Here is a 13,745-nt window from a genome sequence, read left to right as displayed (position 1 = left end):
GGATTAATGTGATAGAGAGTATTATACTGTATTATATAGTGCTTTCATATTACACGCATAATAATCTCATACCATTGATAGACTAGTGTAGAGTTGTCAGAATCACTTTGAATTGGATTGAGGGAATAATGGCGTTGGCGCTCTGTGTCCCCTCCTCCCCTGTAGACCAATGTGCGTGCTGCTGCCATGACAACCCTGCAGGCCTGGGTAGAACAGACCGGCATGAAGGACTGGCTGGAGGGAGAGGACCTTTCTGAAGAGCTCAAGAGGGAGAACCCTTTCCTCAGGCAGGAGGTACAAACACAGCCCTTCAGGTCAACTCTTAGAATCTCTGTTAAAGCCTACCTCTTGTAGCTGGCGTAATGTGCACTGATAATGTGGTTAGTTGGCTGTGTCATGGGTATTGTGTGGATTCATTGGGGGCATTTGGACTGTTGAAAAAAGGGGAAGCATAATACCTCAACCATGTTTGAGAAAAAGCCATGTAACCCCCTCTCCCCAGGTGCTGGGCTGGCTGGCAGAGAAGCTCCCCACCATGCGTACGGTGCCCTCCGACCTGATGCTGTGTGTGCCCTACCTGTTTATTTGTCTGGAGGACCGCAACGGAGATGTGAGGAAGAAGGCCCAAGACGCCCTGCCCACCTTCATGATGCACCTGGGCTATGAGAAGATGTTGAAGGCCACTGGCAAACTGAAGGTATATTATGCTATGGAGGAGATGACTTAGACACGTTAACTCAAGGTGGGTTATGGATGGAAGAGATGACTAGGACAGGCTAAATTAAAGAGAACTTGGCTAAAATATATCTACCAGAGATGGTGAGATGCAAGTTCATTGGATAGCTTTTGAAAACAGTAGATTGTAGAGTATAATTTGAATTACTAATACATAGAGGAAAACCGAGCTGAATTCAGTCTGGATTCATAGAGGAAAACCGAGCTGAATTCAGTCTGGATTCATAGAGGAAACCGAGCTGAATTCAGTCTGGATTCATAGAGGAAACCGAGCTGAATTCAGTCTGGATTTTGAGGCTAGAGTACATTGTCTTAGTTCACAGAGTGCAGTGGTTCATGGCAACACTCGCGTTAGAATGACGCCATCTGTGTGAACACAATGGGCTGGGTTATTGTTATTGGGTAGTGACTCGGAAGACAATGGGCTGGGGTAGTGTTATTGGGTAGTGACTCGGAAGACAATGGGCTGGGGTATTGTTATTGGTTAGGGACTCGGAAGACAGTGGGCTGGGGTATTGTTATTGGGTAGTGACTCGGAAGACAATGGGCTGGGGTATTGTTATTGGGTAGTGACTCGGAAGACAATGGGCTGGGGTATTGTTATTGGTTAGGGACTCGGAAGACAGTGGGCTGGGGTATTGTTATTGGGTAGTGACTCGGAAGACAATGGGCTGGGGTATTGTTATTGGGTAGTGACTCGGAAGACAATGGGCTGGGGTATTGTTATTGGGTAGTGACTCGGAAGACAATGGGCTGGGGTATTGTTATTGGGTAGTGACTCGGAAGACAATGGGCTGGGGTATTGTTATTGGGTAGGGACTCGGAAGACAATGGGCTGGGGTATTGTTATTGGGTAGTGACTCGGAAGACAATGGGCTGGGGTATTGTTATTGGGTAGTGACTCGGAAGACAATGGGCTGGGGTATTGTTATTGGGTAGTGACTCGGAAGACAATGGGCTGGGGTATTGTTATTGGGTAGTGACTCGGAAGACAATGGGCTGGGGTATTGTTATTGGGTAGTGACTCGGAAGACAATGGGCTCGGGGTATTGTTGTTCTGTCATCTGACTCTGTGTGTCCATGTCTTCCTCTCCCTGCAGCCGGCCTCCAAGGAGCCAGTGTCTGTCCTGCTGGAGAAGGCCCGGGCAGTGATGCCAGCCAAGCCTGCTCCACCACCTGGCAAAGCTGGCGCAGCCAAGTCTAGCAGCGGCGGCGCCCCCGCTTCAAAGTCAGGTTGGCTTGCCTCTCCGTTACTGTCTGAATGATGGATGAGAGGTCATCCCAAATTGCACCCTATTAAGTGCACTACTTTTGACCAGGGTCCACAGAGCTCTGATCAAAAGTAGTGCACTGTGTAGGGAATAAGGTGTCACTTGCGACACAATGTCCACCGCCAGTACATTCCTTATCATGTGCTACACCAACTAAGTAATGTCAGCCAGGGGGGAGGATCTATCTTTCCAATGTTCTAATCTTGAGCAATAATCCAATCAAATGGTATTTGTAACATGCGTGAGGACTGTACTGTGAAATGCTTACTTACAAGCCCTTTCCCAACCATGCAGAATTAAAAAGTAAGAAAATAAACATTTTTGGCAAATAAGAAGGAGAAAGAGGAAATGGTCACGCAATAAAATAATAAGGCTATATACAAGGAGTACTGAGTCAATGTGCAGGGTTACGAGGTAATTGAGGTAACATGTAGGTAGGGGTAAAAGTGACTAGGCAATCAGGGTAGATAAACCGAGTAGCAGTGTGTGTTTGTGTACTACCGTTCAAAAGTTTGGGGTCACTTAGAAATGTCCTTGTTTTGAAAGAAAAGCACAAAAAAATGTCAATTTAAAATAACATCAAATTGATCAGAAATACAGTGTAGACCTTGTTAATGTTGTAAATGACTATTGTAGCTGGAAGCGGCCGATTGTACGCCTATGTAGATATTCCATTAAAACAGAGGCCCATTATCAGCAACCATCACTCCTGTGTTCCAATGGCACGTTGTGTTAGCTAATCCAAGTTTATCATTTTAAAAGGCTAATTGATCATTAGAAAACCCTTTTGCAATTATGTTAGCACAGCTGAAAACTGTTGTGCTGACTGATTTTAAAGAAGCAATAAATCTGTCCTTTAGACTAGTTGAGTATCTGGAGCATCAGCATTTGGGTTCGATTACAGGCTCAAAATGGCCAGAAACAAAGAACTTTCTTCTGAAACTCGTCAGTCTTTTCTTGTTCTGAGAAATGAAGGCTATTCCATGTGAGAAATTGCCAAGAAACTGAATACAACGCTGTGTACTACTCCCTTCACAGAACAACTCAAACTGTCTCTAACCAGAATAGAAAGAGTGGGAGGCCCCGGTGCACAACTGAGCAAGAGGACAAGTACATTAGTGTCTAGTTTGAGAAACAGGCGCCTCACAAGTCCTCAATTGGCAGCTTCATTAAATAGTACCTGCAAAACATCAGTCTCAACAGTGAAGAGGCGACTGGGATGCTGGCCTTCTAGGCAGAGTTGCTAAGATAAAAGCCACATCTCAGACTGGCCAATAAAAATAAAAGATTAAGATGGGCAAAAGAACACAGACACTGGACAGAGGAACTCTGCCTAGAAGGCCAACATCCCGGAGTCGCCTCTTCACTGTTGACGTTGATACCGGTGTTTTGGGGGTACTATTTAATGAAGCTACAAGTTGAGGACTTGTGAGGCTGTGCTAACATAATTGCAAAAGGGTTTTCTAATGATCAATTAACCTTTTAAAATTATAAACTTGGATTAGCTAAAACAAAGTGCCATTGGAACATAGGAGTGATGGTTGCTGATAATGGGCCTCTGTACACCTATGTAGATATTCCATTAAAAGAAAAAGTTGAATCTGCCGTTTCCAGCTATGATAGTCATTTAGTACTTTAACAATATCTATACTGTATTTCTGATCAATTTGATGTTATTTTAATGAACAAAAAAAATTGCTTTTCTTTCAAAAACATGGACATTTTGAATGTGTGTGTGCGTGTTGTAGTGTGTGGGTTAGAGTCCAGTGAGTGTGCATAGAGCCAGTGCCAAACAAAGGTGGGGTGGAGGAGCAATGCAAATAGTCTGGGTGGCCATTTGATAAACTTTTCAACAGTCTTATGGCTTGGGGGTGGAAGCTGTTCAGGAGCTTTTTAGTCCCAGACTTGGCGCTCCTGTACAGCTTGCCGTGCTGTGGCAGAGAGGACAGTGTATGACTTGAGTGGCTGTAGTAATTTCTTGGGGCTTTCCTCTGACACCGCCTAGCTCCCTTGGACTCATAACCTGTCTTGTAAGATGTCTGTTTTATTTATGTATATATATTAGTGTGGAGAGAGAGAGAGAGAGAACTTCCTGACCACTGTTGTTTTTTGTGCAGGTCCGTCTAAACCTAAACCTGTCATTGATGACTATGATGATGACGATCCTGAGCCTGAGACTAAGTCTAAGAAAGTGGTCAAGCCTGGAGCAGCCAAAAAGGTGTGCGTTTATTCAGCTTGATACATTTGATGCATTGTTCCACATATAGTTGGACTGATAATGTTCATCTCCAGTCCCTGGGAATTTTACTTGCCAATGTCATGAAAATATCATTTCAGTCCCGTCTCATTTCAGTACCATCTCATTTCAGTACTATCTCTTTCAGCTCTCGGGAAACCAAACTCCTACAATGTGCCAGCTTTTCTCTCTGTGAAGTTGATATTTCATTTAGCATTTAATAGAACGGCCCCCAGGAATCTGTTGCGAGCTCGTATAAAGATAGAGTCAGTAGTCCTAAAAGACTTACAAAGGGGAAGCCTAGCAGCCAGCAGGTACCGCCAGATGATTCAAGCACCTCTGTGCTACTAATGTGTGACTCAGGAATGACTAACTGGGTGGAGCCTTGCGTCGGGTGTTGAGGCACTGCGCTCTGTCCAAGGCGTTGCACAATATCTAAGACTTTTAAATCTAGCTTTATATTCATCTTTGTATTTTTGGTGAAAAATATAGTTAATGTGTAGCACTTTTTCATTTACAGGCTGAAATCACAAAGCTCTTTACATTATGAAGAGGATGGTGTTTTGGTGTTCTCTTAACTTTGTCTTGGTCTGACCACGCTATACATGAGTTTTACAGCTTTTATATATAGCTTTACGTGTTGTAGTCATGTTTCTGTCTTTTAAACCTCTACCACATATTCTCTCACAACCTCCCCATCTCTCTCCCCCGTCCCGTCTTCAGGGTGTGCTTGGGAAGAAGGCCCCGGTCACGAAGGCCAAGGATGAGGAGGACCGGTCTGGTGTCATCTTCATCCTGGTCCCCAATGGCAAGGAGCAGAGGATAAAGGAAGAGAAAGGGCTGAAGGCACGTCACCTTTGACCTTTTCACTTTTGATAAAAGGAGTGTGGGGGATGTCTCTTTTGTAATCACTTGAAAAAGATATGTACATCTCAATGTGACTTCTATGGTTAAATAAAGAGTAAATAAAACATCTAAATAAATTGTACAGTGGAGATGGAAGCTAGAGGTTGCTATGAAGGACAGTCATGTTTCATCTGCTCCCTGACAGTGTTTTCTGGATGCCCAGGATAAGACTGTTTTCTGAGCAAGACATTTTAACTCTTTATTTGAGCTTGAAGTCCCATTGAGAGCAAAGTCTCTTTTGCAAGGGAGCAAAAAGTCTCTTTTTTGAGACCAAAAGTGTAAAGGAAAATATTGTTTTATTTTATCCTTTTATTTAACCCGGCAAATAATTTAACATTCTTATTTACTTTGAAAACCTTTCTTGCTGAACAATAAATAACTTGTAATGTGAATAAGAATGCTGATTTTATAGTTCTTGACTAATGATAATCATCTAACTTGTGATGCAGGTGTTGAAGTGGAACTTCCAGACCCCGCGAGATGAGTACGTGGATCAGCTAAAGACTCAGATGTCCACCTGCTTCGCCAGATGGCTCCAGGACGAGCTCTTCCATGCTTCTGACTTCCAACGCCAGGTCAAGGCTATCGGGGTCATGGGAGAGGTGAGAACCTGTCGGAGACAGTGAAACGCACTAATGATTAGATGGAGCCCTTTATTGAGTGTTTTCTTTTTTTTCTTGAACCTTTATTTATACAGGTGTGTGTTACTGAGATGAAATCTCTTTAGCAATAGGGGCCTGCACTCTGTACATACTTTTGTTGTTTGAGTCTGAAGAGTGAAAAGGCTTCAAAAATCAAATCTTGTTTTTTAGTTTCTCTTAGACCAAAACCATTAGTGTTTCTTAGAAAGCTAAGGGAGTTGCTTGTTTACTTGACTGACTACAATCTTATGTTTCCACTCTGTAGCGAATGGAGGATGAGCTTGAGGGCACAGTCAGCTGCTTGGACCTGATCCTGAAGTGGTTCACGCTGCGTTTCTTTGAGACCAACAGCACTGTGCTGATGAAGGTGCTGGAGTACCTCAAGCAGCTCTTCCCCACACTGAGCAGAGAGAACTACCACCTCAATGAATACGAGGCCTCCTCCTTCATTCCCTACCTCATCCTCAAAGTAAGTAATTCCCCTACCACCACCTCAAAGTAAGTCATTCCCCTACCTCAGTGGTCACCAACTGGTCGATCTCCAAGGCATTCGTAGTCGGTCACTAAACATTTATGTTAAAAAATATTTAAACGATAAAGCCTTGCGTTCCTTTTTTGGGGGGGGGGGTTGCGCTGTTGGCGGTTGCGCTGTTGGCGGTTGGTGCACTTGATTCAGCAGCCCTAGTGCCTGGAAAGAAAGTATTCCCATTATGAACCACTTCATGTGCCTGAAAGTAGAACTCTGCAAACCCGGCAGGCCTAGGAAGCAAATCAAGTGCTCAGATCACCGTGGAAGACTGTGTCCCCTTTTCTCAGCGGAGGGAGGGCGAGAGATGGTGAGAGACAGCCCCTCAGGCTGACCATCAGATGCAGGCCATCAGTCCAGTAAAATGAAAAAAATATAATTATTATGCTCTCTCTGCTGTGCCTCAAAAGTAATACAACACATATATTACCAGTGTGATCATATACCTACCATTGTTAAATATAATTTCATAATGGTCTGTGAAGAACAATGACAGGGTAATTCAAGCATAGCCAATATGCAGTGATAATGTATTCGGCCTATAGCTTACTGTACAAACCTCTTTGCTACAGAACTGTTAGGTTAATGTAGAATAAGCTTATGTTTTTCATAGGTTAATGTGTAGGCTTAAGTTTTTAAGCCATGTTTTCAACAACAAAAAATAATAGTAATAAATCTGAGAGGTAGATCTTTGCTGGCTTTTGGACTCCGTGATCTTGACCCAAAAGGTTGGTGACCATCCCCCTACCTCGTCCTCCAAGTAGGAAATGCCCTACCTCGTCCTCCAAGTAGGAAATGCCCTACCTCGTCCTCCAAGTAGGAAATGCCCTACCTCGTCCTCCAAGTAGGAAATGCCCTACCTCGTCCTCCAAGTAGGAAATCCCTACCTCGTCCTCCAAGTAGGGTGTCCCCCTACCTCGTCCTCCAAGTAGGGTGTCCCCCTACCTCGTCCTCCAAGTAGGGTGTCCCCCTACCTCGTCCTCCAAGTAGGGGGTGTCCCCCTACCTCGTCTTCCAAGTAGGGCGTGTCCCCCTACCTCGTCTTCCAAGTAGGGCGTGTCCCCCTACCTCGTCTTCCAAGTAGGGCGTGTCCCCCTACCTCGTCTTCCAAGTAGGGCGTGTCCCCCTACCTCGTCTTCCAAGTAGGGTGTGTCCCCTTACCTCGTCTTCCAAGTAGGGCGTGTCCCCTTACCTCGTCTTCCAAGTAGGGCGTGTCCCCCTACCTCGTCTTCCAAGTAGGGCGTGTCCCCCTCCCTCGTCTTCCAAGTAGGGCGTGTCCCCCTCCCTCGTCTTCCAAGTAGGGCGTGTCCCCCTCCCTCGTCCTCCAAGTAGGAAATGCCCTACCTCGTCCTCCAAGTAGGAAATGCCCTACCTCGTCCTCCAAGTAGGAAATGCCCTACCTCGTCCTCCAAGTAGGGTATCCCCCTACCTCGTCTTCCAAGTAGGGCGTGTCCCCCTACCTCGTCTTCCAAGTAGGGCGTGTCCCCCTACCTCGTCTTCCAAGTAGGTCACCCACTGTAAATTGTGCCGTAAAATTTGTTTTCATGTATGATTTTGGGTGGCAGGTAGCCTAGTGGTTAGAGCTATGGGCCAGTAACCGAAAGGTAGTTCTGCCCCTGAAGAAGGCAGTTAAGTTAACACACTGTTCCTCGATTAGGCCATCATTGTAAATAAGAATTTGTTCTTAACGGACTTGCCTAGTTAAATAAAGGTTAAATATTTTTTTTTTAAAGTCTTAAACTTCTTAGGGCTCAAATCCCTTTAACGGGATCAATTTGACAACAGCCAGTGAAAGTGCAGGGCGCCAAATTCAAACAAATCTCCTAATTAAAATTCCTCAAACATACAAGTATTATACACCATTTTAAAGATAAACTTGTTGTTAATCCCACCACAGTGTCCGATTTCAAAAAGGCTTTACGACGAAAGCATACCATGCGATTATGTTAGGTCAGCGCCTAGTCACAAAAAAACAGCCATTTTCCAGCCGAAGAGAGGAGTCACAAAAAGCAGAAATGGAGATAAAATTAATCACTAACCTTTAATGATCTTCATCAGATGGCACTCAGGACTTCATGTTACACAATACATGTATGTTTTGTTCGATAAAGCTCATATTTATATCCAAAAATCTCAGTTTACATTGGCGCGTTATGTTCAGTAATGTTTTGCCTCCAAAACTTCCGGTGATTTTGCAGAGAGCCACATCAATTTACAGAAATACTCATAAATGTTGATGAAAATACAAGTCTTATACACGGTTTTAAAGATAAACTTCTTCTTAATGCAACCGCTGTCCGATTTCAAAAAAGCTTTACGCTGAAAGCACACCATGCGATAATCTGAGTACAGCGCTCAGCAACCAAAACAAGCCATACAGATACCCGCCATGTTGTGGAGTCAACAAAAGTCAGAAATAGCATTGTAAATATTCACTTACCTTTGATGATCTTCATCGTAATGCACTCCCAGGAATCCCAGTTCCACAATAAATGTTAATTTTGTTCGATAAAGTCCACTTATGTCCAAATACCTCCTTTTTGTTCACATGTTTAGTTCACTAATCCAAATGCACAAACCACAGGCACTAAGTCCAGACAAAGTCAAAGTTCCATTACAGTTCAAAGAAACATGTCAAACGATGTGTATATAATCAATCTTTAGGATGTTTTTATCATGAATCTTCATTAATATTCCAACCGGACCATTCCTTTCAGAAAGGAAAGGGAACGGAGCTCGTGCTTACGGCCGCGCGCGTGACTAAACTAAAGGCTTTCAGCCAGACCACTGGTTAAAACGGCTCTTATTAGCTCCCCTTTCACAATAGAGTCCTGAAACAACATTCTAAAGACTGTTGACATCTAGTGGAAGCCTTAGGAAGTGCAATCTGACCTCATTTACACTGGATATTGGATAGGTAATCACTTGAAAAACTACAAACCTCAGATTTCCCACTTCCTGGTTGGATTTTTCTCAGGTTTTTGCCTGCCATATGAGTTCTGTTATACTCACAGACATTATTTTAACAGTTTTGGAAACTTTAAGTGTGAAACTTTAAGTGAAAATACTGCCCCCTTGCATAAGAGGTTAACAAAAAAGGAAAGGTTTAGTTTAAAATTTGATACACGGTGAAGCTGCAAATGCTAATATGACTATTGACTAACCATCTGTAACCCTCTTTCACCTGACAGGTTGGCGAGTCGAAGGATGTGGTGCGTAAAGATGTGCGTGCCATCCTCACCATGCTGTGTAAAGTCTACCCGGCCAGCAAAGTCTTCCCATTCCTCATGGACGGGACCAAGTCCAAGAACTCCAAACAGAGAGCTGGTAAGAAAGAGATTTTAGTTGTGACTGAGGTTGACCAAGGCTATAAGGACTAAAACAGGTTATAGAATTCATTACAGTAAGTGACTGTGTCAGAAATGTTGTAATTCATTGTAAGAACGTTCAGGTTCTTAACCTCTCTAGGGTACGTGGGACGCTAGCGTCCCATCTGGCCAACATCCAGTGAGATTGCAGAGCACCAAATTCAATTACAGAAATGCTCATTATAAAAATTCAGAAAACAAAACATATTTTACATAGGTTTAAAGATTAACTTCTTGTTAAACCAACCACAGTGTCATATTTATAAAATGCTTTGCGGCGAAAGCATACCTAGCCCAGAACATACCTAGCCCAGAACATAGCCCAGTTGACAAATTATTACAAACGGTAACCAGCCAAGCAGAAGCGTTACAAAACTCAGAAATAGAGATAAAATTAATCCCTTACCTTTGATCTTCATATGGTGGCAATCAGAAGACATTCATTTACTCAATAAGTGTTCCTTTTGTTCGATGAAGTCTCTTTATATCCAAAAACCTCCATTTTGTTAGCGCGTTTTCTTCAGTAATCCACAGGCTCAAACGCAGTCAAATCAATCAGACAAAAAATCCAAATTGTATCCGTAAAGTTCATAGAAACATGTCAAACGATGTTTATATTCAATGATCAGGTTGTTGTTTAGCCTAAATGATCTATAACATTTCAACCGGACAATAACGTTGTCAATATAAAAGGTAAACAAGAAATGTGCATGAAAAAGCTCTGCGACACGGTAGGGTCCACTCATTCAGACTGGTCTTACTCTCTCATTTATAAGAATACAAGCCTGAAACGATTTTTAAAGACTGACATCTAGTGGAAGGCATAGGAACTGCAAATGGAGTCCTAAGTCAATGGATACTGTCATGGCATTGAATAGAAAACTACAAAACCAACAAAAAAAACTATTTCCTGAATGGATTTTTCTCAGGTTTTCGCCTGCTAAATCAGTTCTGTTATACTCAGACACCATTTTAACAGTTTTGGAAACTTTAGAGTGTTTTCTATCCAAATCTACCAGTTATATGCATATCATATCTTCTGGGCCCGAGAAGCAGGCCGTTTAATTTGGGCATGCTTTTCATCCAAAATTCCGAATGCTGCCCCCTACCCTAGAGAAGTTAATAAACACTCTATGGGTCTAGTTTCCCAGACACAGATTATGCTTAGTCCTGGATAAAAGCTATTACATTTTATGGGGGGAATATTAAAATACGTTTTAGTCTAAGACTAAGCTTAATCTGTGTTTGGGGAAACTGTCTGAATACCTGAAGTGTGACGTTCCTGTCTGAAAAGCTCCAGATCTTACCATCTCTCCCTGTATTTCCCCAGAATGTCTTGAGGAGCTGGGCTGTCTGATAGAAAACTATGGAATGAATGTGTGTCAGCCAACACCGGCCAAGTCCCTGAAAGAGATCGCTGTTCACATCGGAGACAGGGACAACTCAGTACGCAACGCTGCCCTCAACACAGTGGTGGCTGTGTACAACGTCTGTGGCGACCAAGTCTACAAACTCATTGGCAATGTAAGCTACTCACTAGTACAATGTACTGAAACAGTGTACAAAACATTAGGAAAACCTGCTCTTTCCATGACACAGACTGACCAGGTGAATCCAGGTGAAAACTATGATCCCTTATTGATGTCACTTGTTAAATCCACTTCAATCAGTATAGATGAAGGGGAGAAGACATGTTAAATAAGGATGTTTAAACCTTGAGACAATTGAGAATGTGTGCACTTCAGAGGGTGAATGGGCAAAACAAAAAATGTAAGTGCCTTTGAATGGGGTATTGAGGTGCCAAGTGCACACCGGTTTGAGTGTGTCAAGAACTGCAACATGCAACTCAATATTAGGAAGGTGTTCATAATGTTTTGTACACAGTGTAAACTTCAGTACAATAGAGGGTATGTCACAACGCAGGATCAATGAGTTAACCAGCTAACTTGCTTAAATCTTCTGGAATTAATACATTTTAAAAGATATGCTTGAAATGGGCATGGACTGTTTCAACCAACAACCATTTCATTTATTAATGAACCATTAAAATCTGAATGTTTATCAAAGTTGGCCAATTTACTATCCTGCTTTGGACTAGACCCCTCTGGATATATCATCTCCGGTGTTAATCTCAAACATCTTGTCTTTCTCCTGCAGTTGTCTGAGAAGGAGATGAGTATGTTAGAGGAGAGGGTCAAGCGCTCGGCTAAGAAGACCCCGGCAGCTGCTCCACCACCCAACAGACAGGCTGCAGAGAGGGAGAGGCTCCAGAGAGAGCACCCCTCCAACCCCAATGCTACCTTCATGAGGAAGCCTGCTCAGCAACCTCAGGAAGAAGTGCCCAACAAGCTCAAGTATGGGAAGGATCAAGTCCCTGGCCTAGTGCCTCCTCAACTACCTGCCACAGCATGACTCTCTCTCCTAACAAACCTACCTATGGGGGTTTTACTATACTTATGTCTGGTGATCTACTAGATAGTACCACTTTTTTTCCCATTACTAACATTCATGGTGAAGAAATTCTGTCCATGTCTTAAGACCTATCTACAAACCCTCGTAAAAAAAAGATCTTAATGCTCCTTCTCAATGTCTCTTGAATGTCTTTCCTCCTGCTCTAACCTGTGTTTCATTGGGTACAACTAAAGGCATGTGACTGGCCTGCAACTCATTGACAGTCCAATGTCGGCAACCCTAAACTGACCCTAACCTTGAACAAACCCCTAACGTAAACCTCAACCTAAATTGAACCAATTATAAAATTCCATGTGTTTGCGGGTCAGTCACCCTTCAGTTTTCCCAGTATCGTTGCATGGTGTGGTCTCTTAATCCAGAGCCTCTCTTCTCCTTTATAATTGCTCTTTTCTTATCGCTGCTCTGCTCTCCATGGACAGAATAATGTATCGCACATATAGGATGTGAGTACCACCGAGCCTCTCCCAGTGCCCTCTGCTCTCCTCCAGAAGCACTCCGAATGGGGCTGTAATGTAACACTCACCAGTCTAAACTAAGTAGTTCATCTACTGTGTCCTCCCCTCCTCGTTTGTTGCAACTGTCTTAATGTGTCCATGGTAACCTTCCAGTGTCCATACTAGCCAACCACACTGTATTGGGCATGCATTCTAAGTAGTAGGCTAGTGGGGGATATTGGAACAGAGCTATTGTGTGCTGCCTGCCTGCCTCTCTGTAAGTGTTGGTTTCCATGACATGGTTCTGATTCTGAATGATCCTCTTCTGTCCTCCCTCCACCAGCCAAGCGCGGGCTCAAAATGCAGAACGGGAACACTCACACCCCTCTATCCCCAAGGAGTTTCAGCTGGATCTAGACATGATTGAGAACGACCACACACGGGTCAGTGAGCTGCCTGACCTGGTCCAACACAAACTGGAGGAACTGCTGGAGCCCATCATGATGCCAGAGCCCAAGTAAGTGTCCAGCTGCCCTGAGCAGCCTTGATACTCTGTCCGGCTGCCCTGAGCAGCCTTGATACTCTGTCCGGCTGCCCTGAGCAGCCCTGATACTCTGTACGGCTGCCCTGAGCAGCCCTGATACTCTGTCCGGCTGCCCTGAGCAGCCCTGATACTCTACCCGGCTGCCCTAAGCAGCCCTGATACTCTACCCGGCAGCCCTGATACTCTACTCTATACTCTACCCAGCAGCCCTGATACTCTACTCTATACTCTATCCAGCAGCCCTGATACTCTACCCGGCTGCCCTGAGCAGCCCTGGTACTCTACCCGGCTGCCCTGAGCAGCTCTGGTACTCTACCCGGCTGCCCTGAGCAGCCCTGGTACTCTACCCGGCTGCCCTGAGCAGCCCTGGTACTCTACCCGGCTGCCCTGAGCAGCCCTGGTACTCTACCCGGCTGCCCTGAGCAGCCCTGGTACTCTACCCGGCTGCCCTGAGCAGCCCTGGTACTCTACCCGGCTGCCCTGAGCAGCCCTGGTACTCTACCCGGCTGCCCTGAGCAGCCCTGGTACTCTACCCGGCTGCCCTGAGCAGCCCTGGTACTCTACCCGGCTGCCCTGAGCAGCCCTGGTACTCTACCCGGCTGCCCTGAGCAGC

General features: G+C 44.4%; 1 protein-coding gene across 3 annotated transcripts in view; it reads left to right on the top strand.

Moving 5' to 3' along the window:
- The window catches only part of LOC110499841 (cytoskeleton-associated protein 5-A), a 36,989-nt gene that overhangs the window by 16,694 nt on the left and 6,550 nt on the right, over positions 1–13,745 (top strand). For 2 of the 3 annotated variants that reach the window (XM_021576906.2, XM_036959104.1), the window contains exons 23-34: positions 166–294; positions 503–697; positions 1,836–1,968; positions 4,124–4,224; positions 4,966–5,088; positions 5,598–5,750; positions 6,055–6,258; positions 9,506–9,641; positions 11,013–11,206; positions 11,840–12,036; positions 12,574–12,597; positions 12,932–13,105. In XM_021576906.2, the coding sequence (XP_021432581.2) occupies positions 166–294; positions 503–697; positions 1,836–1,968; positions 4,124–4,224; positions 4,966–5,088; positions 5,598–5,750; positions 6,055–6,258; positions 9,506–9,641; positions 11,013–11,206; positions 11,840–12,036; positions 12,574–12,597; positions 12,932–13,105 (1,763 nt within the window). The remainder of the gene's footprint in view (positions 1–165; positions 295–502; positions 698–1,835; positions 1,969–4,123; positions 4,225–4,965; positions 5,089–5,597; positions 5,751–6,054; positions 6,259–9,505; positions 9,642–11,012; positions 11,207–11,839; positions 12,037–12,573; positions 12,598–12,931; positions 13,106–13,745) is intronic. The other variant, XM_036959106.1, reaches the window with a different exon arrangement.

The sequence above is a fragment of the Oncorhynchus mykiss genome, chromosome 2 (genome assembly GCF_013265735.2).
Source record: "Oncorhynchus mykiss isolate Arlee chromosome 2, USDA_OmykA_1.1, whole genome shotgun sequence".
NCBI lineage: Eukaryota > Metazoa > Chordata > Actinopteri > Salmoniformes > Salmonidae > Oncorhynchus > Oncorhynchus mykiss.
The sequence above is the reverse complement of the archived record's forward strand: the minus strand, read 5'-3'. Positions and strand labels throughout refer to the sequence as shown.